Source organism: Biomphalaria glabrata, chromosome 17 (assembly GCF_947242115.1).
Source record: "Biomphalaria glabrata chromosome 17, xgBioGlab47.1, whole genome shotgun sequence".
NCBI lineage: Eukaryota > Metazoa > Mollusca > Gastropoda > Planorbidae > Biomphalaria > Biomphalaria glabrata.
In genome coordinates, this window is record NC_074727.1 from 2,713,264 (window position 1) to 2,739,463 (window position 26,200).

Genomic DNA, 26,200 nt, shown 5'->3' on the forward strand with positions numbered 1-26,200 from the left:
TGTGGACAGCAGAACGACCAACCACATTTACTTTTCCCCAACTGATGTCAGGTACCCTTTAGAGCTGGGTGGACACAGGTGCCCAAAGATGCCAAAATAAAAAATCCCAGTCTTCACCAGAATTCAATCCAGGGACCCCAGGTTTGGAAGTTAGCACCTAACTGCTCAGCCACCACGCTTCACAAAAGTAAAGTTCCCCTTTCAGACCTTGTGATCTATAGGGCAGATGATGTTAAGGTCAATACAATAAAGATAGATCTCCTTTTTATTGTCTTGTGACAGACAGTACTACCTTACCTGGATTCTCAACATGAAAGCCATAGGCTGACTGTGTTAGCCATCCTTGCTGATCTGATCAATGAAGAGGAAGCCGAGCTGCTTTGTGCTGATGTCACACTCTTTCAGTTCATCCTCAAGTCATTGGACAAGGCTCTGTCCACAGAGAGTCACAAGAACCTGGGCTGGTCAGCGCAAGAACTGACCAGGGGTATGTTGACATTGAATTACTTTATCAATATGTATTTCTTAAATGAAATTCAGTTCTCACATTCTGTTTTGGCTACTTGTTTTTTTTTTTTATTTAATTTTTTTTTTTAATTTAACAAAATAAATCACTGAAATCTATATCTGTTCATGTAAGTTAGAAATTTTTATTTTCTAATCTTCTTTATCTTATCTTATATATTACAGACGTTACTTAAAAAAATAAGATACTTATGTCCTACGCATTTCATGTGTCTATTAAAACTGTTTCAATTTTGCTGGTTTTTTAAATGAAAGACACTTATGTTATCTTTGATCATACTTCATAAAGTTAGTTATTAATCTTTATTCTTGCCCTATATTAACAGCTATTCTTTTATTTTCCTTGTAATAATAGTTATGTTCATTCCTTTATAATGACAGTTATTTATTCATTTTTCTTGTAATGATAGTTGTTATGCTTTATATGTTCCCTATAATGACAGTAACACCTTTAAATGAGTAAAATCATTAAATTTAGAGACCCTTCAGGATAGAAGACTTAAAAGTAAAGTAGCAATTATACATAAAATATTGAACCATAATCTTCAAATACTAATTCAAAGCCTAATAAAATACTCAAAAAGACATAAAGGTAAAGGCACATTCCTTGTTCGGACAAATTATACAAATACTCCTTCTTCTCTAGTGCTATTCGAGTGTGGAAAACCAATGACTTAGCTGAGTTTAAGTCAATGATTAACATACATGACTAGATTGACTTTGGGACACATGTAGATGCAATCATCTTCTTTTTTGAAGTAATGTCTGTATTTGATATGAAAAGATAAGTTATTGTGTATCAGATCCTTAAAAAAGACCTCAATTTTCTTAGTCAGGAAGTGTATGTAACAAAAAAGTGTTATATATTCTTACTGTATATTTAAGATATAAATGTTCATGTGAACAACTATAGTCTGTATATAGTCTGCATGTACTCTGCATATAGTCTGTTAATAGTCTGTATATAGTCTGTATATAATCTGTATATAGTCTGTATATACAGGTAGTCTGTATATTATAATTGTCAGCCTTTCACTGTATTTTCTCTAGCTGTCAAACAACTGGCTCGAAATGATGCCAATAAGGAAATTCTGGTCCATGAAGGTTGCTTGCCTATTCTTGTGAAACTACTGGACATTGGGACAGAGGTAGAGCTTCATGGTAATTATCCTTCATCGTAGCTTCTTCTTCATTATAAATCAAATTATTTTCACAGATTTCTTTGTAGTCTATGCACACCAAATGTTAAAGCTGATTTTAAAATGTTGAGCACTTTAATGATCAACTCAGACGCCATTTGGCACTGATGGTTTCGATAAAAGCAGCTGGCAGAAGAGGCAACTGGAGAACTTTTACAAAGGCTGTAGGACACACATGTGAGACCTAAATAAAAAACCCTTGTTGAGGACATGCGCATGTGTCAAAAAAAGACAAAAGTTAGACCACCGACCAACAATAGCTTTGTCAGCATCAGATATGTCAAAATATTTTGTTACATGAAATACTACACTCATCTGTAATCTTCAGAATAGAACACAAAGCTCTGTTTTATGTTCTAGCTGACTTAGCTCATTAGTACAGTAAAGTAACCCTTTCAGGGCTTGCCATCTATAGGTCATTTGTTTCTGTGGCCCATGATTAACGAGGGTGTCGTGTGGCCAGAACAATGACCAACTGTCTTTTCTTTTCCCAACTAATGTGAGATACCAATTAGAGCTGGGTGGACTCGAGGCGCCCAAAGATCCCGAAGTTAAAAATCCCAGTCTTTACCAGAATTTGAACTTTACCACTCAGCCACCGCATCTCTTAACTTATCTCAATATTGATTGAGTGTTAAACATTGTGGCCTTTTTTTTTTGTTTAAATTATATTTTCTGTTTGTCTATTAACAGAAGCCATTCACTGTCTGTGGGCTCTGTCATTCAATTTAAAGAACAAGAAGAGAATGATGGAGGAGCCAGAGCTTGTGGACAAAGTTTACAAGGGTTATCAAACTGCAGACAACGGCTCATTGAGGCAAGCTTTCCAAGGGGTTCTCTGGTCACTGAGAGAGGAGTTGGTCAAATCAAGCCAGTTTCAAGCTATTGGTTGGTTACATTATTTGTAGTTGGTCAAATCAAGCCAGTTTCAAGCTATTGGTTGGTCACATTATTTGTAGTTGGTCAAATCAAGCCAGTTTCAAGCTATTGGTTGGTCACATTATTTGTATGAATTGTGTTTGGATGTATATATATATTGTAAAAACTCAACGAGATATAGGTGTTTATTTACATGAGGACATCACAAACACATAGTAACGTATGCCTTGACGCAGCAGCTTCATTAGCTCTAGACTTGGGCGTAAATCATTCCCTTCTTCCTAATGTCAACATCCTTTCTAGTCTAGTCACTAATAGTGCGCACCTTCTGCACTATCTTGGATGGTGGTGTGCATGGCAGGGTTATAACAATATCAAGAGAGAGGGAGAGAGAAATTGGTCGAGTCATTCCTTGCCAGGTGGTTTTTAGAACTTGAGGGGAACATTTTTACAAATATATTTATTTATTTACTTATTTTGTAAAATTATTTCTTTATGGGATAAAGATGGGATGTGTGGCCTCATCGATGAGTTGGTTGTCCTGGTTGAGATGAGGGTCTTTGGCCTGTTGACTTTTAGATTACTCTGGCTTTTACTAAAATGCATCATAAGCATTCCAGCTGCTGCTCCATCTTCTCCCAGGTCCATGACTTCTATTGATATGGTGTTTCTGTAGCTAGTGGTTTTTCTACAGAGTAGGGTAGCTACCCCTACACCCAACCTTTCTCCTTTCTCTGCCAGGTGTGGGTTAGAGAAAGTTACTGATTAATGTTAAAATAAAAAAGTAAAGTTTCCCTTTCAGACCTTGTGATCTACGGTGCAGATGATGTTAATGTCAGCTGTTTCTTTGGCCAACTGTTAATGAGCGGGTGTCATGTAGCCAGCACAACCACTAAATGCCTTTACTTTGCCCAACTAAAGTCAGGTACCCATTTGAATTGGGTGGACTCAGGGGAAACCCTAAAAATCCCAAAATTCAAAATCCCAGTCTTCACTAAGAATCAAACCCAGGACCCCAGGTTTGGAAGCCAAGCACTTAACCACTCAGCCACTGCGCCCCCTAACTTTATTCCCAAAGAGACACACAAATCTTAACATCAACTCTTGTGTTTCTAAATGGGACAATAATGAATAACGTATTAGGGCAAGTTCCATAGTGATCATAGAGGCCGCTAGTGTCTTGTATGATAGTCTGGTAGCGGCTAGAATGTTTCCCTTGTAATTTAAAAATCATGAACAAAATGGCAGGAGCACAAGTCAAAATTAAAAATAATCTTGCTACAAGAGACGAAAAAACATTGGCATCACAAAAGAGATACAAGACACCGATAGCAAAGACAAACAGACACAAACACTCTTTTGTTCCCCTGGCAATCAAATCATTAAATAAGAACAATCTGGTATAAACTTTGTCACATGTAAATTATGAGTGAGTCTGGTGTGAATGTACACTTTGGTTTCTTATAGTTATAACTAATACATTCTGTGAAAGCTAAAGGGAGATGTTGTTTAGCTGTCCACTGGACACCATTAGCCTTCGAAAGAGAACTCAATAAGACCTGTCTCATGATTACCCTTACTTATAGATTTCAATGTTCTCATCATCATCATCATCGTCATTATCATCATCATCATTATCATTATCATCATCATAATCATAATTATCATCATCATTATCATCATCATTATCATCATCATTATTATCTTCATCATCATTATCATCATCATCCTCAATATCATCATCATGATCATCATCATGATCTTTACTAGTACTGATAAATTGGTTGTAATGGATATATAGAATCAACTAACAAAATTAAATATTTTTTCAGGAGCTGAGATTGGTCATTTACAAAATAAAGTTACATCCAATGCCGAACAAAGGGAGCAAACATTTAAAGGCCCCAGTGACATTATGAAAGGTATTTTACAACAATGCTGATCTATTCCATAACATAAATTTGAACAGCTTTTGACTTTAAAATTTTGTCTTATAGTATCATATATATTACAGACAATCCTTCAGAAATGAGGATGATTACATCTTTCAGAAAAGAGGATGATTATATCCTTCAGAAAAGAGAATTATTACATCCTTCAGAAAAGAGGATGATTACATCCTTCAGAAAAGAGAATGATTACATCCTTCAGAAAAGAGGATGATTACATCGTTTTGAAAAGAGGATGATTATATCCTTCAGAAAAGAGGATGATTACATCCTTCGGAAAAGAGGATGATTACATCCTTCAGAAATGAGGATGATTACATCTTTCAGAAAAGAGGATGAGTACATCCTTCAGAAAAAAGGATGAGTACATCCTTCAGAAAAGAGGATGATTATATCCTTCAGAAAAGAGGATGATTACATCCTTCAGAAAAGAGGATGATTACATCTTTCAGAAAAGAGGATGAGTACATCCTTAAGAAAAGAGGATGATTACATCCTTCAGAAAAGAGAATGATTACATCCTTCAGAAAAGAGGATGATTAAATCCTTTGGAAAAGAGGATGATTACTTCCTTCAGAAAAGAGGATGATTACATCCTTCATATATCCATGTCTTTTGTTTTACAAATTACATGTTTTGGAAGTTCCTTCCGATTTGAAGATTATTAGTATCTACATCCTAACCCTAACCCTCACACAGAACATCAACTAGGTATGATGGTGTGCAAGGTTAGATACTAGGGACATATTTGACAGTCCAGAGCACATAACACATGGCTAGGTAGCCCTCTAGGCATGCATATTAGTTAAAGACTTAAACTCTGCTAAATCATTGCTTTTCCTGACTGATTCAGGTAACCTAATATATACTCCAGTGGCACAAGGGAAGAAAGAGAACTTATAGGAATGAGTCTTAGCTTATGGAATAAGAAATGTGCTTTTAATTTTTTCATTTTTTTTTTCAAATTTTCATTTACCCCTGATCATATTTATATTTATGTCTAGATCCCTAGTTCAGGGCCCTAATAGCCTTAGCTTTTGACATTTCAGCAGTCAGCAAATACCTGTCATACACAATATTTTGTTTTTCTGAACACAACCTTCCTCTTCCAGAATTTATCTTTCTCTTGATACAAATGACAACGACTGTCTTATATGATCTTTGGGCTTAGTTTTTAAAATGCTGCTTAGTTTGACAATACCTGATAAGGCATGCTTGCTGTCAAAGAGTGTAGCTTTGAATGTAATAAAAAATCCCATTTGCTAATGCTTTTCACTGTACTTGCGATTTTGTCCATTTGTCTTCCTTTTTGTTTTCCAATGTTGTTTTAGTATCACTGGAAAATTTGCTATCTGACATGCCTCTTCATTATCTGTTTACATACGTTGCCACTTTGTCCATCTTTAAAGGACTGTAAGTGGTAAAACAAAAAATGAGACTCAATTTCTGTTGGAAGTTTGTCCAGAGTCGTGCAAAGTAAGAACACACATGACATTGGGAGGACTCAAATGGGAATATTTGTTCGTTATAAATTTCTTGGCTCTATTTCACGTCTTCTGTTTAGTTTTTTTTTTATTTGGAATTTTTATTCTTTTTGTGATGTTCTGTTTTCTTTTCTATGTAATCATAGCACTTTTCCAAGTAGGATCAATAAAGTGGTTTAGCCTTAATCGTCAGTCGTCATCCTCCTCAAAATGCATGTGAGAGAAGGCTTGAGAGGCTCCATTGTTCTATTTCAATAGCCCTAGACAAAAAATCTTGCATAGTTACAGGGATTTTTTTTCTAATATGTGTTGTCTTTTTTTAGGCCATGTTATGATAAGCTACCAGTGGGCCAATCAAGATACAATCAAGAAAATATGTAGTGAGCTGAAAGCCAATGGGGTTCAAGTCTGGATCGACATTGATAACATGGGAGGCTCCATCATTCAGGTAAATCATCTTGTAAGTGCTAGAGGGTGTGGCCTTATAAGTTCTAGAGGGTGTGGCCCTGTAATTGCTAGAGGGTGTGGCCCTGTAATTGCTAGAGGGTGTGGCCCTGTAATTGCTAGAGGGTGTGGCCTTGTAATTATTATAGGGTGTGACCATGTAAGTTCTAGAGGGTGTGGCCCTGTAATTGCTAGAGGATGTGACCTTGTAATTATTAGAGGGTGTGGCCTTGTAATAGTGAGAGGATGTGACTTTGTAATTGCTAGAGTGTCTCTTTGCAGTAGAGTAAGCTATAAAATGCAGCTTAGGTTACTAAATGATAAATGGCGAAATTGAAAGACCAGTAACCACATTATGCCATTTTCATTATTAGCTAAAAAAAAAAGGTTTGCCAACTGCCATGCCTGTATGTCTGTCATACTATATTTATAGTTCTTATGTTTGTTTTTTTACGATTATTACCATTTTTTGTTGTCTTTCTCGCAAGAGGGATTTTTAAACAAGTATTTCTGTGTATATCTTCCTGCAGGCCATGGCGGAGGCAGTGGAGGATGCTAACCTTGTCATTTTAGCAATGTCTCAGCTGTACAAAGATAGTCCTAATGCCAGAGCTGGTGAGCGTTATTTGTTTGCTTTTAAAACGTGTGAACTTCAACTTAGTCTCCAACAAAGATGCCAAAGAGCAAGAACATAACCTACACATCCATCCATCCCAGTGGCGCTACAGCCCATGGAGGGCTCTGGCCTGCTTCAACTCATCCTTCCATTCAGAACTCTCCTGGGCCTTTCGTCTCCATGCCCTAACCCCAAGCTGATGCAGATCTGCTTCCACATCATCAATCCATCGCATTCGAGGTCTGCCTTTGGGTCGCCTGCCTTTTGGTTTTTGCCTGTATACGATTTTCGCCCCTCTGTAATCTGACATTCTTTCAAGGTGACCTGCCCAACGTAGTCTGTTCTTTTTTATTTCGTTCACTATTGGTGAGTCATACAATTGATATATCTCATGGTTAGTGCGTGTCCTCCACCCTGTTTCATCCTGTATGGCACCATAGATTTTCCTGAGGATTTTCCATTCATAATCTACACATTTGACATTTCCCTTGATAAACAAAAATATGAAATAAGATGTTAGCTCAATTTCAAACTAGTAATAAATGTTTTTCTTTTTGTGGGTTGTGTCGAAGCACTTCTTTATGTCATTACATTTCTTGGCAGGAAAAATAAAATCATTTCAATATGGGTTGATGTTTCACTAGAAATATAAGCTGCATTTCATAAAGACATTTATCAAAAGGGAAAATAATTCTTAAATATTTTTTTGTTTGTTTCCAGAAGCAGAGTATGCATTTCAGCTGCGCAAGAAAATTGTTCCACTGATCATGCAAAGAAACTACAAGCCAGATGGCTGGTTAGGTTTTGTTCTTGGCTCCAAGCTATACTATGACTTCAGTGGGAAGTATCCATTTGACGTTTCCATGAAAAAGTTGCTGAAAGCTGTACTAGAACCTGCCTATAATGATGATGTGGACAGCCAGCCTGTGAGAACCTTATATCTGTATTCACGTTAGTTAAGAGTTAACATAACATTTTAATATTAGTCAGAGAGTTCCTGCATATATTTCTGTATAATTCTTAGCATGTCTGGTGGATAGCAATGTAGTGATAGATAAACAGTGTATTTGCAGCTCCTTAAATTAATATCTTAGTCATCAGACTTGAGGATATCCCAATCTTTTCATGAAATTTGTAAGATAGAACATTATTGAACCAAACATTTTCTTAAAAGTTAAAATGACATAAATGGTATTGAAATCAAATGAAGAATTAAGTATTTTTTTAGATGGTCTTTTGTGAGTGCTCTGAATCTTTGTTGTCAAGTTATTAATTTTTAATAAAGAAATAAATATGAATATTTACCTGCTTCATAAAAATGTGTTTTCTTGAGAAATCAGGGACAGTCAAGCTTTGAGACACTACAATAAACCATAATAAATATAATTAAGATTCTATGATTTTTTAAACTGGTATTTCTTATTTTGTTTTGGTCATCAATTTTCTGTCTCAATGGATCTATCAATAGAGATCTTCTTAAATGGCTGTCTGGTCATGTGATATATGCAGCCACGATGGTCCTAAATTCCAACTCTGCTCACTACCACCCTCTGTTTTCATGTGGGAGATTTGGGCTAGTGTGTATTAATCTTCGTATTTTACAGAAACATTCAAATCCTATGGAAAAAAAAAGTTAATTATACTACAACAATTTTACAATTCTATCATCATTTTGCTAAGAAAGGGATGAATACACACAGTCAATGCTTAAGAAGACTATATGTGATTACTAATTAAAGCTTAACATTGGAGGCTTCGTTGCCTTTTCTAAATAATTGAGGAATTATTTTGTGCAGTAACTTTTTGTTACATTTATATTAATTTAAATTTTTTTTTCAAGAAGTTTTATCAAGTGAATAACATTTCCCTGGCTATATTTTTATATTCATGCATAAAATAGATTACCACTATATAGTTTAACCCTCATCGATATATATATAATTCTAGTCAACATTTTTTTTGTAACAGTTGTTGAAACCAACTCATAATATTGCCCTGGATACACAACCACAAAAACCACCTGCTGCTTCAGTTGATTTGGTGGATCAATTAAAAACTTGGACCAGTTCAGATATCACAAAATGGCTGACCAAACACAATCTGCACATGTAAGTATTGTTGAGGCAACACAGCTGAGTCTATCACAACTTTGTGCTAGTGTAACGTTTTTCATAATTTTTTTTGCTTAGTTCTCCACTATCCTCAAGGATAGAGCGAAGCCTTTACACTGTGGATCTCTGAAGATGGAACCAAAGCTCAAAAATGAAATTATATTGTTTTTGTAAATTCTGAAAATTTTAAGAAGTTTGTACCATAACGGTTTCTGTAACAGCTACTGGGGTGTATGGGGTATCTAGGAGGGGTAGCACCTCTAGTGGACAGGCAGTCATACCCTCTTTTTGAGGGTAGCTTGGCTCACTCTTGGTCCCCACTCTGTACCTCTCACCTGTGGCTCCCAGAAGCTGTAGCATGCGCAGCGGCCACACCCCGGAAACGGCTTTGACTGGCCGGCTAAACCAGGTAGAGGGTATCTGACCTGTCCATGGCACTCAGTACACTGAGGTTCTGTCAAAACTAGCATGTGAAGTTTGGACTTGGCGGCCTGTGCGTAATGTCACAAAACTAGACTAATCTGACAGAATGGCAAGTACCAGCACAGTGCTGTGGAGCACTTAAGAGCAGGACAAGACACACAGAAAGTCTCTGGTCATCCACTGCACCCAAACTTGTCCCCGGACGTCTTGACCAAATCTTGCTTCTGGAAAACAATGGGCGAGAGAGTGAGGTTTACGTGTTGCGCGAATCCTCCTCACTTAAATCCCAATTCCAGCGCAAGTCACTTGTCATCCCTCTCAAAAAAAAATGTTATAATATTATACTATATCATATAGTTTTGGTGCTACTACCCAATAATGTAATTTACTGATTGCAGGACAGAGTTACAGAACTTGAGTCAACAGGAAATTATTTTCTTATACAACTTAAAGCAAGAGGTAATAACTCCTCTTCTTAGTTTTCACTTTTTAAAACTAATGTTAGGCATCTTCAAGCTGTTACGAAGTAAAAAATATGTTTCCACTTACTAATATGGCTGCCTGGTTATGAGGTATGTACTTCAGACTGTCATCAGGATAGTTCCTGTTTTGAGTCTTTCCTGCCACCGTATACCCTGCCCTCCTAAAAGCATTTTGGCTGCAATGTTATGAAGGTCTGAAAATGTACAAGTCTTAGACATTTAGCTTGATCATTACTTTCTTATTTCTTAACACAAAGAAAATCAGCTGACCAGGACAGGCATAGATGGTGAAAAGAAAATCTAAATTTACCACTGGCGAACAATCATTATGCCTGCGCTGGATGTGGCTAAATATGTGGGTCGCATCTGGGCTGTGTAGCTATGGGAAATAGTGCATTCCTCATTAATCTTTGGACTCAAAGACAAGCCTTATTATTATTATTTTGAAAACTTTTTTTTCTCAAAAGCATATCTTGTTCCTTACAAATGGCTATAATCATAATGGTTGATCTAATGTAGGGTACCCTGACAAAATAGCGCAGAAAAAAATATATTTCAGTCATTTTGAAAGAAATACATTAGATATTGTAAAATATGAATAGAGCAAATTTTATTTTTGTTTTAATGTTATCATTATTTTTCAGTCATTTTCAGTCAACTACCTTAACTTTCCCTCACACATATATGTACCTAATGATCTACTATCTTCACTTGTTTTCTTTGTTTTACATGTCAGATGTTTCTTCAGAATTGAAGAGTATTACATCCTAGCCCAAAACCTCACGCAGGATTTTGGTGGGCAGGATTTGAACCTTAGACTATCATCAGCGCATACCACATACCAAATGACCAGGCAGCCATCTTTTCCAGCCAATCATTTTAAATATCACACATATTTGCAGTGTCTAGACCCCAGCTTAAAGCAATATTCCAACTTCAATTACAGCTACCATGTCTAATGCCACTTCTAGTAATTATATTAGTTTTAATTTATGCACCTGTTAGATAATTTATTTTTCCAATTTTCAAAGGCTGCCGAATTTTTCTACCATTGTCTTGAGACTAAGCTTAACCTGGTCACACTGCAAGATCTGGCCAAAGCTGCTCAGGCATTCGAAGACATGACCATTTGAGAACCTCTCTATTTTTTTGCTGGCTGTTCTTGTCTTTCATTCCTGCATAAAATGTGATAACAGTTTGGTACAATTTGTTGACTTTGCTCAATTGATATCTGATGATATTATCAACGTATTTTTATTTAAGCAATAGCTTAAGTTTGTACCAGTCATTTTTTTTAATATGAAAGTGAATATTATTTATGTTCAACTGATTATACCAGCAAGGTGTGATGGCCAAGTGGTAAAGCTCTTTGGTACGGAACTAGGGTCCCAGGTCCAAATCCTGGGATTTTTTAATTTCAGGATCTTTAGGGTGCCTCTGAGTCCACCTGGGTCTAATGTGTACCTGACAAGAGTTGTGGAAAAGTAAAGGTGGTTGGTCTTTCTGCTGGCCACCTGACACCCTCATTAACAATGGGCTACAGAACTAGATGACCTTTACATCATCTGCCCCATAGATCACACGTTCTGAAAGGGAAACTTACTTTACATTATACCAGTACAAATGTAATTTATATTAATCTTACAATTATATTTTTCTTCCAAGTTTATACTTTTAATTAACTTGTATTTTTTCACAATAGGTATTAATTTGTATTTATTTAGTTTTTTTTTAAATTGATATAGATTATATTCTGGTTCTTTGTTTATGTGATCCGTTAAAAATTGAGATGTTGATCCTATCATGAAGATGGGGCATACCGGTTGATTAAATGTTGCAGAAAAAAACAATTGTTACAGAGAGCCTGAACACTGACCTGCGATGTCACATCCTGTGGGCAGTTCAACCAATAGAGCGTGTTGCCACATCACAGGTCATTACAGGGCAGGTTAAAAAAAAAAATCACTAGTAAAAAGTGAGACACTATTTTTTTCAAGTAGACTCTTTGGTATAAATTTTTTTTTTTTTTTTAGTTAAAGTGAGGAATAAGGAAAAAATTATACTTGAATGACGGACTTTTCAGCAGCCTAGTCATTGACCTTCTCATAATTTCCAGGTGTTTTATGCTATATGAGGTGCAAAAAAATCTAATAGTCATTTGTGGCGATAAGAATGTTAAATAATATGGTATTTTGTTGCTGTTGTTGAGACTGATTCTGGTATAATCATAATAATAATAATAATCTTTATTATCCATAACGAAATTTGTCTTACAATTTTGTGCATAACACCAAACAAAATATTAGAACTATTTCAGTAAACCCTTTCAGAAACAATAACTACAGGGGAGGGGGGGGGGGGGATTGTTTAGTGTGGCAACGGAAAAAAAGTTGTTTTTGTTTTTTTGTTCTTTCATTTCTTTATAAGGAAAAATGGATAGACAGGCAGACAGATACAAGATGCCAATGAGGCTTTAAATTTTAAATATAATTTAAATGAAGACATTTTGAAATAAGAAATTTGACTTTTTTTGTTTATTTGCTTACTGTGATATTTTATTGCATACATATATCTATGTGTACATATAGTGACAATATTCTATATTATTTATTTTAGTGAATTTAGCAAAATGAAATTTTATATAATATTTTCACTTATATCAAAGCCACATCGATATACATTTACATATCTGTTTTTTACTCCTGTTTCTATATATCATTCTACTATATTGGTGATGTTTATGTAGAGAGAAAAACTTAGAATGATTGAACATTTTTCAATTATATATTTGATTAATTTATTATACAATGTAAGGCGTTTCAAAGATTATTGGCGAGTACAGTATTTATAATATGCACAGTGCAAAATTGACTTCATATCACACCTTCACCTGTCTCTTTTGTCTGTTGGACCATTCGGGTACCACACATGATCTGTTGACCTTCTTTCCATTCCTGTTTCTCATCGACAGGTCCGTCCATTCCTTGATGTTGTCATCTCATAGCTTGTCTGCCTCTCCTTCTTTTCCTGGCACTGTTCCCTGCATGCCCTGAGGATCTCGTAATACGGCAGTAGAGTCTTAGTTTGGACTTTCTGTACTGATAGAACTAAAACTCTGTATCTTGCACTTTGTTCCCTGTGTGCCCTTAGGATCTCAAGATATGGCCGTAGTCTCTTAGTTTGGACTTTTTGTACGGCTAATAGAATTGCAACTCTGTATCTTGCACTTTGTTCCCTGTGTGCCCTTAGGATCTCATGATATAGCCGTAGTCTTAGTTGGACTTTCTGTACTGATAGAACTGAAACTCTGTATCTTGCACTTTGTTCCCTGTGTGCCCTTAGGATCTCATGATATGGCCGTAGTCTTAGTTTTCACTTTTTGTACGGCTACTAGAATTGCAACTCTGTATCTTGCACTTTTTTCATGTATTACAAACGCTGATCAATATAATTCTGTTTTTAAGGCTATGTGAACAGGTTTTTTTTATTTCTCTTGTTCATTTAATGCAGGAAACTGGCAGCTCTCATATTTAACACTTTAATCCCCATTGTGAGAATAGAATGCCATGTTTACAGTTATTTTAATTTGTGGTACAAGGTGATAGAAAGTTACTTGCAGTTTTTTTATTATAAGAAAAACTTTCATGTCATATGTCATACAAACCAAGGAAGCAAATTAGCAAATCTATTTTTTAAAATGGAAGCGGTTTTTATCTTATCTTATCTTATATAATACAGACGTTACTTCAAAAAAGAAGATGATTACGTCCTACGCGTCATGCATTTAGTCATGCATATTAACCAATGACTTAAATTCTGCCATAGTCATTTTACAAGTGAAGGAGGTAATAAACAGTTCTTATTTGTTTTTAACAATTTTTAATTGAATGTCTGTAAGGCCATGCCTAGATATGAGTGTGTGTGAAGCTTTTTATGTTCAAAAGGTATATAATGTTACTTTTTTTCAATCCATCCATCCCAGTGGCGCTACAGCCCATGGAGGGCTCTGGCCTGCTTTAACACATCCTTCCATTCAGATCTCTCCTGGGCCTTTCGTCTCCACGCCCTAACCCCAAGCTGCTTCAGATCTGCTTCCAGGTCATCTATCCATCGCATTCGGGGTCTGCCTTTGGGTCGCCTGCCTTTTGGTTTTTGCCTGTATACGATTTTCGCCCCTCTGTTGTCTGACATTCTTTCAAGGTCTTTAACACTTCAGTAAGTTGGGCTAGCGCACCTGCTCTATAAAGGCTTAGCACGTTCCATGTCGCAAAACAAAAATCATGTCCTTTTCCAGGCCTAGGTCGTTTTCCGTTGAGATCTGTCCGGGTTTTCTTGTGTGTATTAGCTTTCGTAACAGTATTTTTTATATGACAGAGTTGTTAGCCCTGTGCATAACCATCTGGGGGGCTGCCCCTTTCAGCTCTCTGGATAGCTGCCTTTATTTTCGGGTAAGGTGCCCTAGCCTTTGTGGATCCCTCCACTTCCTGCAAGGCAGCAGGTTTGATTTTGGTCCACCCCGGGTATTTTATTTCCCCGGTACCCACCATATCTGGCGGGCATTCCCCTATCCGCCACCTGGGGAGGCGCTCGATGGGAGATCAAAAACTCCACACGAGACTTTTTTTCAAACTACTTGTATATATATATTGTTGTATTTTTAATGTATTTTTTTATTATGCTAGCAATAATAATTTTTTGTAAAAAAAAAATGTTGTTGATTTCTGTTTATAAATGTTAAAGTAACTTTTTAAAACTAAATATAGGATAGAATATAACAATCTTTAAATATAACAATCTTTAAATCCTTTCATGAACACAAGGTGATTAAACTAATTTTTTTTTCTTAATCAGTCACTTTTTTATCAACAATAATATTCTTCTTTTTGAATAATTACTTTTGTATCAAATTTTAAAAAATTGTAAAAAAAACTTGGTTGCTAGCTGATGTTCCATTCTCTAAAACTATAAAACTATGACTATAATAACCACCTATTACATCTACATTTTAACAAATATTGGCAAGTTATACAAACATATAAGATTCTTATTAAAATGTCTTTTTTTTTTTAAATTGTGAAATAGCCTTATTACTTTACATTCTTGTATTAACAATTTTACAAAAATCTCATAATTTTTTTTTTGAGGGGAAGGCTCATGTTTAATTTTATTTTACTTATACATTCCTCTCCAAAACTAATGTTAGTTTTTTTTCTGATAATTTATTACAATGTTTTTTACTTATTTACAATATTACACTGTTTCTAGTAGAATAGAAAAAAAAAAATTATTAAAGACTTTTTTTTTTTTATTTTTACAAAGTTATATCAACTCACTCTGTGTGTCTGTTAAAAAATCTGAACATGTTATTTCTCACTCACCCATTCCCGTATCAAGTTGAAACTTTTTCATAATTATCCATTGGCAAAGATAATTAAAAATTTAAACAATTAGTCAATTAATTACTGGTAGTTAATAATTTTCTTTGATACCACAAAGGACTTTCATTCTTAAGTAATCAAAGATATGGCTAAATATTTGGGGACTTGTCCCCTTAGACAATTTTGCATGACAGACCCTGTCTGACCGTCTGCTGTTAGCTAGAGCAAAAGTAAAATACTAGTCCGAAATACAAGCATGGAACCTTACATGACATCACATGGGCACCATTTCAAGGCTGCAGAATACTTTGCTAGGATATAAATAGTCAGCAAAGTATTGTCTCTTACTGGTATATAGTACCAAAGCCTCAGTCCACCATACCATTATGTTGAGCACTCTGCTATATGGTAGCAAAAAAATGGTCCACCTACTCTTGGCAGGGGGAAAAAGCTGAATATCTTCTAAAGACGGATTCTTAAAATAAGGTGGTGAATTAAAACAACATACAAGAAAGAATTGGGAAGGGGAGGGAATGCAAGACAGCGCTGTTATCGGCGATAGACACCTAGGCTGGCTTGGACATGTTCACAGAATGCCACAAGGTCCACTCCCACAAGACCTATTGCATGGTGATCTATTGAATGCCTGCATTTCGCACTTTGCCGTTAACATATTTATAGAATCTTAGGTCACACAAGAAGTTGCTAAGAAAAAAGATCGCCCCTCGAGACTTAAAATGCTACGGAGTTGCCTGAATCAGCAACAAAACCAATGGCTGCAGATTTTAAGTCATTAATTGGCATGCACGATTAGATTAACTTATGGATTGTTAATACGGATAGAGCGTTATCTATTTATCGTTTCTTTTAAAGGAACGTCTGTGATTTATGATGTTTAAACAATGGATGATCCCATCTTCAAAACAAATGGAAGTGTACTTGAATTGAGAGTTCAGTCCCTTGACAAATCCAAACAAAAATGGCAGCGAACAATGACAGAAGAACTATACATAGAACGATTTAAGCAAATTATAGATCTTGTATCATATCTATTTAATGCTAGAACCTATTATATTGTTCTATTTTTCGAGCCATTTAGCTACTTAAGAATCTACACAAAATGAGTGATTTACAGACGGTTAGTTTAGAAATTAGACTCGTAAGACTCGTAGATTTCTAGAGATCATGCTCAATGTCTCAATGATGCTCGGAGTACTCGTAACTCTGTGTAACTGAAACTGTAACTAGTGTAACTCTCTCAGAGACTCAGACGAGTTTTTTTCAGACTTCAGTAGACTGAGTTAGACTGTTAGACTGACTCAGTCAGACTCATTTATGATCATTAAACTCATTTTCATTTGAATATTTATAATTTGCCATTTCTCTTGTTATGATTTCATTTTAAAATTTTGATTTGAATTTCAAACCCACAAAGTCAATTATTATGATTTATTAGAAATCTGCCTGACTCATTCTGTTCTCATCTGGATCTAGAATCTAGTAGTATGATTCTAGATAGGACGTAATTGACGTAATCAGCGTAGGACGTAGTCATCTCCTTTTTTGAAGTAACGTCTGTATTATATAAGATAAGATAAGATGCTAGACTCTACTCTGAGATCTTTCTGATATATAAATCTATAATCTATTCTAAAATAGATATACTAAAAAAATCTAAATCTATATAGACTAGATTAGATCTAGATCTATAATAGATTATAAGATACTTATAATACTAGTTATTATAGTACTAGCTTGATAGATCTATAATCTCTCTCTATATAAATCTATTAACAATAATTAAGTAATCTATTATAGATCTAGACTAGAATCTCTAGATTATAATTATAAATGTCTAAAATGTTAAATTATATTCTCTAGATCTATAACTATGTTATAATCACATAATGACAATGGCTTTGTCTGCGTTAGAGGTGGCAAAATATGCAGGCCGCAACTGGGTTTGCACTCATCCTTAATCTTTGGAATCAAAGACAGTGCCTATATATATTTACTAGTATTAGGTAGTACAGTCTTGACCAGGATTCAAAGTTGAGACTCCTCAGTTTGGAAGCCAAGCACTTTACCACTGTGACACCATATTACCATTATGATCATTATTACCTAAAAAAATCCACTAATTTTTGGCATTGGATGTCTCAAGTGAGGTTATTTGTTTTAGTGTAAAGTTTAAATCCTCAGATCTCCAGTTAAAATTCAAAATGTTACTCTGCATCTAACAATTGTTAGCCCATCCTGGATTTTTTTTTTAGACTGCCACAAGCTAAAACTACTTTTGATGTCTAGAACATAAAAGAAATCATATTGGATGGTTGTCTGGTTATGCGGTTTGCGTGCTGAACTGTCATTTCGGACTTATTGATGGTTCCGTGTTCAAACGCTGCACGCTCCCATCCCCTGTCATCCTGCAGCAGGTTTGGACTTGGAAGTAAATTATCTTCAACTCTGAAGGAACATCAGAAACATGTAAAACAAACTAACTTTTCAGATTCTGAGTTTATTTCATCTTTCCTAAGGACATAAATATTGTGGTCCTAATTGCTTAATGATTGTTCTTTAGGAACTGAAGAATAAATAAAGAGCCCAGAGGTAGAATCTGGAAGAAGAGATTTTTGCAATTAGTAGATATGATTTGTTTTGTCTGCCATCATCTCTAGCTTATTATAGTATTTCAGTATTGACAATATAATCCTCAAATGCTTCTCTCTCCATTTAGGAGTCAATCAAGCTTCCAGACCACACCCAGCCATCAGATTACAGTGATGTACAGCCCAAGTCCTATGATCCTGAGTTTATATCCCAGATAAGTAGCAAAATGCAAGTTCCAGACAGGCAAGTTATATCAATAGTGGGATGTAAAAATATAATTACAACTTTTTTTTAATATGAAACTTATTGTTCAGCTTTGTGACTAAAGGCCGACTTTTTTATGCTATTTTATTTATAAATTAATAAACATGTCATTCCGCCCTGGTATACTTTAAAAATTATATGTATGTTTAACAGTATCAAAACAATAACATTTTTTTTATGCAAAGTTTTATTAAGTCTTTTAAATACCACACAAAAAATTGACTTTATACATTACATATATATTGTCTATTAAATATTTTGTTTTAGGATATCCGTGGGCTCTGATTTTGAAGCCAGAGAAACTAAACGGTCAGACTTTGCTGACATGTCCAGCTTTGTAAGGATGACTGTGCCAGATAGAATAGTTTTGGCAGGTAAATGTGTTTTTTTTTTAAATTATTTTTGGTTTTGTTATATGTCACATGTGTCATCATTAATAATTAACAGAATGATGTCAAGATATTTATACATACCACTACATATTATGCGGGAATTAATCAGAATATTGGGCAAGATGGCTGCAAAACATTAGTCAGATAGTTTATTGTCCTTTTGGAGACTAGGCTTTTTTTATTGAGAATTTAAGGACAGAGTATATCTGAACCCTTCTGGGTGAATAGTGTGTGATGGCTTTGCTGTCCTAATACATTGGCAGCTGAAACAGGCTACCTTTTATTTTATCCTTTTAACCAATCAGCCACTAAGCAGTTGTCAGAAACTCCCCCATCTCTAAGAGAAGGGATATAACTTCATTTCAGTTATTTAAAAATATCAATTTTATTTTTACTAAATTACTAAATTCACAGAAAAAAAACTGATAAAACTTAACAAAAATCTTCTTTTTATAATAGAGAAAAATAGACCTAAGGATTAGAATCACGTTTCATGTCATAACTAGGCCTACAGAGCTCAAAAACATTAAAATATCACATCAGATTTAGTTGCCTTCCGATCTCCCGTTTGACTAGATCTAACATAATATTACTTGATCCAATGGCTCTAAATCAATCACTTACCCCAATCATTATTTTCTTGCTCTACAGCTGAAACATTAATATTCCCATTAAAATCTTGTTCAATTAAAGCCTACACATTGGCCTAAATATGTTCCATTTTTGTAGGCTAGCAAAAAAAACAAACTTCATTGGCCTAAATATGTTCCATTTTTGTAGGCTAGCAAAAAAACAAACTTAAGTTATCAAGCAGTCATAAAAATCCATTTCAACATGCTGCAGATACCAAAGAAACACTTATAAGTAGCGTCACTAACACTCTCATAAGTCAGAGTTTGTAAAGGTATAAATAGTTATTTAAAAACTAGCAGTGCATGTGTAAATGAAACAATCCAAAATCTGTGATAGCTGGTGGGTCCAGTTGTCGACCAGTAGAGGCGATTTCCTGCAACTGTAGTTGTGAAATGGTTAATGGATCTCTAGGTCTTAAGTTGGACCTGTGAACACATGTACAAACACTTGTCAAATTAGTGTTTCAGACTTGTTTATTATTCAATCAGTTCTAAATAGCTGCATTGGTCAATCATCTTTGTACTGTTAATTCACTACTTTGGAACCTTTTCAAAAACTAATTTGCTTACGTTAGCTATACATAACTTTTTCTTTGGCTGATCTATCCAGTGGAGGAAGATGATAGCCATAAAGACACATTGACACAAAACAGCAGTACCTGGAGTGCCTCTACTCCAAATAGTTACACTGTAATGGAAGTACCGTACACAATTGTGGTCGGTGGTCAAGAGAGAGCATCAAAAAGTTTGTGTCTTGTTTAATGTTGATTTAACTACTCAAAGCCAAGCCTATGCATGCATTAACTCTTTCTCTCCATAATTATTTTCCACGTTCCGATGGAATTCTTCCTTTCCCCATTAGTATTTGTTTACCCTGTTATGATAAAGCTTGAATAACTTTCTTGCTTGCCATCAGAAAGTGTTTTATTTGGTATAGAATTAAGGGGGAATGCAGGCTCTTTTTATGTAACACAAGGTAAAGTTTATACAATCAAACTTTAATTTAACGAGGTCAAATCAACGATGGTATCGTCAATTAGGAGAGAAAGAGTTAAGGAAAATAATAATCCAGTAGTTGAAAAAAGAATTAAAGATGTCAGCATGTTACATTTCTTAATATTTATTTTTTGATATTTTCTGTAATTTGATCCTGAAGTTCAACAATGATTCAACACTTATCTGTTAGTTTTAATTATGTATGTAAATCATGTTGATGTATTTATCAAACACATACAATGCATAGGTTCACAAAAACAAAATACATTATTCAGTTATTAAGTATTTTATATTTTTTTCTCTTTGGTGGGAGAGAGTTAAATTTTATGTTCTAGTTTTTTTAATTTATATTCAGTATTAAACTGATTGATTGTTTGTTAAAGCAGAAACAAATATTTACCTCATACTATGCAACATTGTTACCTTGAACTATTGCTTTTAATATGTCTAGATCTATATGTGTTAGTCATAAGGAAGTAAAAATCTAGATTGATGTTTGAATCTTTATTGGTACAGCGTTACTAATGAATGTTAGATTATTGATTATAATTGTGTCAGTATTTTTGTTATATATTTTGTTTCCGTGGTTCACTTTCATTTTGTGAAGTTTTTTTTTTTCATATTTATTTAAATTTAATTCAGGGGATAACCAGCATATCGGTCTACGGCAGGATCTGGAGCTGGAACTGCCAGCCAATGCCCATACAACAACTGACATGTCCTACGTTGGCCTTATAACACCTCCACGGATATTGACACTAGAGGAGAGGTTTCCGGTAGTTGATGTGACTGATGAGCAGAAAGTCCTGGATGCCCAAGGAGGACCCACTAAACACAACTTCGTTGCAAATGGGCATGTGTATGTTTTTTTTTTTTTATATTATTTAGCAACAGTGATTTGAGACCATCTACTTCTGTTAATCTCATCCCTTTTCAAAGTCAATGAATACTTGTCCACACAAAGCAATCATCATCAACACGTGGTAGTTAGCATTTAGTTATAAGGATGCTTTGAATTTATACTATAAATCTGTCAATGAAAAAAAAATGAATTGGGCACTTACTGTTATTAATAATATATATATATATATATATTTATATATAGTTGTCTTTAATTGTTATATTATAAGTTATTGCTAATTAGAATTCTCTTGCAAGTTCTTAAATATTAAGAATGATGCATATTTCAAGAGATTTTCAATAGATTTCTTTGCTTTAGTTTGTGGTCAGTATGGAAAGCATATGAAGAAAATGTTGATTTACATTTCTTGTTTTCTGTACACCATTAGATGTCCCGTCAAGTGAAGTTACTGTCACACATTTAGTTTAAGGCAGATGAGTATGTCAAGCATATTTGCATGTAATATTTTCGATGAAAGAAATCATAACATCTCCTTGCTTATCGTTGAGCAATTCTCTTTGTTCTGTTCTTATTAAAAATGATAATAAAATGATTTAATAAAATACTCTGAAAGACACAAAGATAAAGGCACATTCCTCGTCCCATATTCTAGGACAAATTTGTACAAATACTCCTTCTTCCCTAGTGCTATTAGAGCATGAAACGGGTTGCCTGAGCTAGCCAGGAAAACCAGTGACTTGGCATCAGAATTTAAGTCATTGGTTAATATGCATGACTAAATGCATGACGCGTAGGACGTAATCATCTTCTTTTTTGAAGTAACGTCTGTATTATATAAGATAAGATAAGATGATACAGTCAATTCTTATTCTTTCTAAAAAAAAAAAAAAAAAGATTTAAAAAAATGTGAGTTTCATATGTAACTTACTTTTTTAAATTAACGGAAAGAACTTTACTCTGACAGCAGACATGTCATTTAGCAGCATTGATGGGGGTAGCCTACAAGAAAGTCGTAGTGCCACCCATTTTTCATCTCACAGCTATGACTTTCATTCATTAATGAAAACTGAAGGACAACATTATTTTTTAAAATACAGGTTTTGGAAATTGATTTTAAAGGAAATAAATTTACAATAACACAATTTTTGTATCTATAAATCTATTTCAGAGTTGGGCCTATACCATACGATCCTGGTGTCAATTTGAATGATTCTGTGCTACTAAATGAAGAGAATGAAGCTACGTTACTTAGGACTCAGGTAAATTGACCTCAGAGACATTTAAATCAAGAAATTTATGTTAGCTAGATTTGGTTCTCTTGAAACTATTCATTCCATTGCACCGATGGAAATGCACATTTAGCAAGAATATTCCCTATTAAATAGAAAGTCTTTAAGTAATAATATAATCATTGGACTGTGTCAAATATTTCTGTTTACCAGGTAGCAAAACTAACCAGGCGTGTTCAGGTGATTGAGCAGGACAACCAGCGGAGAGCCAGCCGTGAGCTGGTCATGTACCCTCTGATACTGGGCTACTTTCTATGGAAACTGTTGGGCTGGTTCACCCGGGATAGATGAGGACTTGAACCTCAACCTATTGAACATAGCAGTAGGAGTGGTTTGAATAGAGGTCTGCTTAATCATTAGATTATTATTGTGTAATGAGTTAGTTATCACCTACTCACAACCAGCGGTTACATATTGGACCATTTATGTGAGGTACTTATTTAAGTATCATTTGCTGTCATTCTAGATTTTGATTTAACGTTTTTTTAATTGCACATAACATTTCATGAAACTTTTGAAACTCCAAAATTTCAATCATTTTGAAATGTACGTGTTGATAGATTTATACTTTCAGATAGTTAACATGGCTGATCATGCATATGTGTATTTATTGAATTGTCAGTGCTTTCATAAATCCTGAAATGTGATTTGGAGTCACAACCTTGACATATTACCAGTTCACATTTTTTTTTTTGGCCTTTTTTGTATTGATCTAGATGTATTTGTTTTAATCATTAAATTTATATTTTTTAAATATATTTCAATGAAAAAAATATATGTGGATCTTCTTATCTTTGTATTCTGTAATTTTTATCTTCACTATGTCCCCCTTGAAGTAATATAATTCAGATACTATTCATAAAATCTTGACAGAGGTTACGATATTTTCTTGAATGACTTTCTCTTTTTTTTTTTAATTCTTCACCAACACAGTGTTGTACTTTTACAATATCATCACTTTTCTCTCTTGTATTTTCTCCCTTGTTCACAGACTTTTTCGTTTAAATTTGATCGAGTTTAAAAGATAAAAAAGACAAAGTTTTGATTGCACAGAATGTCTCCAAGAAATATACCAGTTACGGTATTTCTTAGCTTTCATTTGTTATGGAGATATTTCTTGTTGAAGAAGAAAATAATCTAGATGTAAACTTTTTATTGAAGATATTTTTTTTTGAGGAAGGTAAATACAAATTTTAGAAACTCGTTTATATGACAAAATATGCAAATATTAGATTTCAGTTTGTGTGATGTGTGATTCGGACTAAATGTGGAGATTTTAGTTTGTGTGGTGTGTAACTCGGATAAAAATATTATCAATTATGTAAAATTTTGTCCTAAAGAAGCTTTAATTCTTTTGCTAAAAATTGCCTTTGAATATTTGCTGAGATTATTTCTTTGTCATACCATTTTTTTTTTTTTTTGTTTGCTTATTAGCTACTCACAAAAAAAAGTTTTCATTTTGAGTTGACATAGTTCTGCAAGCTAGCTATTATTGTAGACTGTAAATGAATAGGATAACATGAGACTCTTTGCAGAAGTAATGTTTGCAATTTTGTTTAGTCAGAAGAACCAATCAACCTGCTTCATTTCAGTTGCCAGATAATGTTCAAGTTTTGAGCACAAAAAAAAAATAATATTTAAAGCCCTTTTTGTTGGCTGACAGTGCCTCATGTGTTGAAAACTTTTTTTTTTTTTTAGTTCAATGAATTTTATTATCTACTTTTGTTTTCCTCATTGCAGTTCTGTGTCTTAGCAAAAAAAAAATGTTTTGCAGTTTATGCTTAGAAGTTCGTACAACTATGCCTAGTTGTGCAGTACGCTTCTACTAGCGTGCACTGATTTGTAATATTCTAGCTACCTGTAACATTTTATTTCTGGAAAGATAATATTTTCACCTTGCCATGTCTCACTTAAGTCCAATCCTTGATACACATGTGCAGTCACAAGTTAAGCAATTTAAACCACCTGCTGGTCCTAGTATAAATTTTGTAAAATTACCAGACCCTAATCTTGTGGTGGTAAGCTATCCCAGACTGCACCCTTTTACCATCCTGAAACTCTGAATTCCTATGAAATATTGCTGTTCATAGTAACGAATGCAATGATACTAAAACTCCAGCCCTCACATCTGGCCCGTGTTAAAGTGCTTTCCTGTGCCTTGAAACTATGACCCACAGTGTGCAATGAAGTTGCATAGGCTTAGTTCTATAAGTCTCATGATTTTTCTCTTGAAAACTTATGGCCCAAGTTAAAAAAAAAAAGATTGAGACGGTATGGAACCACAAAAATGTCTGAAAGGTTTTAGTTGTTGTTTTTTTTTCTCTCTCAATGACCAACATTGCTAACATGGTTTTGTTGTTGTCTAATTTATGAACGAACTCATTAGTTCCCATGTTGTACACTTGCAAAAATGTTATTAACGCTGTATTTAGTAAGGCACCACTTAGTGAAATCAGTGCTTTGTATGCTTATATATTTAGATTCTTTTATAAAGTAAACATGGCTAAAAAATGTTGTGAGTTATGGCTCTTGAATGTACTGAAGCTAGAAAAAATGGGACATTCATTTGTCTTTTTCTTGAGATGATTGTCATTTACCTCATTAAATGTGATATTTAATCTAAGTGTAGCAATGTAAAAAAAAAAAATAAATGAACTTTTCATTTGTGGTTATATCATAGTTATAGTTTCTAAGACAAATCCATGAAATCAAAGAAGTCTAGTAAGTGTTCCTTATTCAGCATAGTCCATATAAACATTGCCATAGTCCATATAAACATTGTATCAATTGAAAAGATTTGTTTATAAGTAAACTATTTACATGAAAGTTCATGAAGAACTTAACATCAAAATGTACATGTTCAACTTATTGCAATAACTCGTATGTCAAACGTTTATGCGTTCCATGGGCTGTTTAGACATTGGGACATCTTAACTCTTTCTCTCTTAATTGAGGATGTTAGCGTTGGTTTGATTCCATTACACTAAATTGATTTTTTGGATTTATACATTTTATTTTGTGTTGTGTAAAAAGAACATGCATTCTCCTATAATTCGATACCATAAAAAGCATTATCTGATAGCAAACAAAAAAAAGTTATCAAAGCTTAATCAGAACAGGATAGTGAAATACAAATGAGGAAAAGGAATAACACTATCGGAACGAGGAAAATAATTACGGAGAGAAAGATGTAAGAAATTCTAGACTCCCAATGGAATAGCAAATCGTTGAATTGAACAGAAAGAGAGATAACTCTGGAATGATACGTCTCCCACATTCATTGTTTTGTGTCTTCAATTTTGTCCCATTGCTATGTTTGTATATAAGACTGGATTTATTCTTTGACCTTTGATGTGTATGTAATAAAGATTTTGGTCAGCTTGAAGTTTCCTTGTTGCTTAATAAGTGGTCTTACATTGTTACAATTTTTGAGAATGTGTTTATGATTGGCATTTGATCTGGGCAAAGATGAAAAGAGTAGAGAACCTCTGTATGCTGTTTAACTTCATCTTCCACTTTGATGAGAATTTACAAAGCAAGAACTGAAAAAAAAATATTTAAAAAAAAAAAACAAAGCTTATATCGGTATTTAATGTGTCTGTATCAGTTAGTTTGGATCAGTCATGTAATTAAATTTGCAATAGGTCTAGACTAACAATAACAAA

General features: G+C 34.3%; 1 protein-coding gene across 5 annotated transcripts in view; it reads left to right on the plus strand.

Annotated features, from left to right (window-relative positions):
• Positions 1 to 25,920, plus strand: part of LOC106064206 (uncharacterized) — a 32,020-nt gene extending 6,100 nt beyond the window's left edge. For all 5 annotated transcript variants that reach the window (XM_056015335.1, XM_056015340.1, XM_056015339.1 and 2 more), the window contains exons 5-18: positions 283 to 487; positions 1,576 to 1,686; positions 2,418 to 2,612; positions 4,436 to 4,525; positions 6,360 to 6,484; positions 7,011 to 7,095; positions 7,817 to 8,022; positions 9,065 to 9,204; positions 10,029 to 10,089; positions 18,228 to 18,343; positions 18,632 to 18,738; positions 21,027 to 21,243; positions 22,415 to 22,505; positions 22,689 to 25,920. In XM_056015335.1, coding sequence (XP_055871310.1) covers positions 283 to 487; positions 1,576 to 1,686; positions 2,418 to 2,612; positions 4,436 to 4,525; positions 6,360 to 6,484; positions 7,011 to 7,095; positions 7,817 to 8,022; positions 9,065 to 9,204; positions 10,029 to 10,089; positions 18,228 to 18,343; positions 18,632 to 18,738; positions 21,027 to 21,243; positions 22,415 to 22,505; positions 22,689 to 22,826 — 1,887 coding nt within the window. In that variant the 3' untranslated portion in view covers positions 22,827 to 25,920. The remainder of the gene's footprint in view (positions 1 to 282; positions 488 to 1,575; positions 1,687 to 2,417; positions 2,613 to 4,435; positions 4,526 to 6,359; positions 6,485 to 7,010; positions 7,096 to 7,816; positions 8,023 to 9,064; positions 9,205 to 10,028; positions 10,090 to 18,227; positions 18,344 to 18,631; positions 18,739 to 21,026; positions 21,244 to 22,414; positions 22,506 to 22,688) is intronic.
• The last annotated feature ends 280 nt before the right edge of the window (positions 25,921 to 26,200 follow it).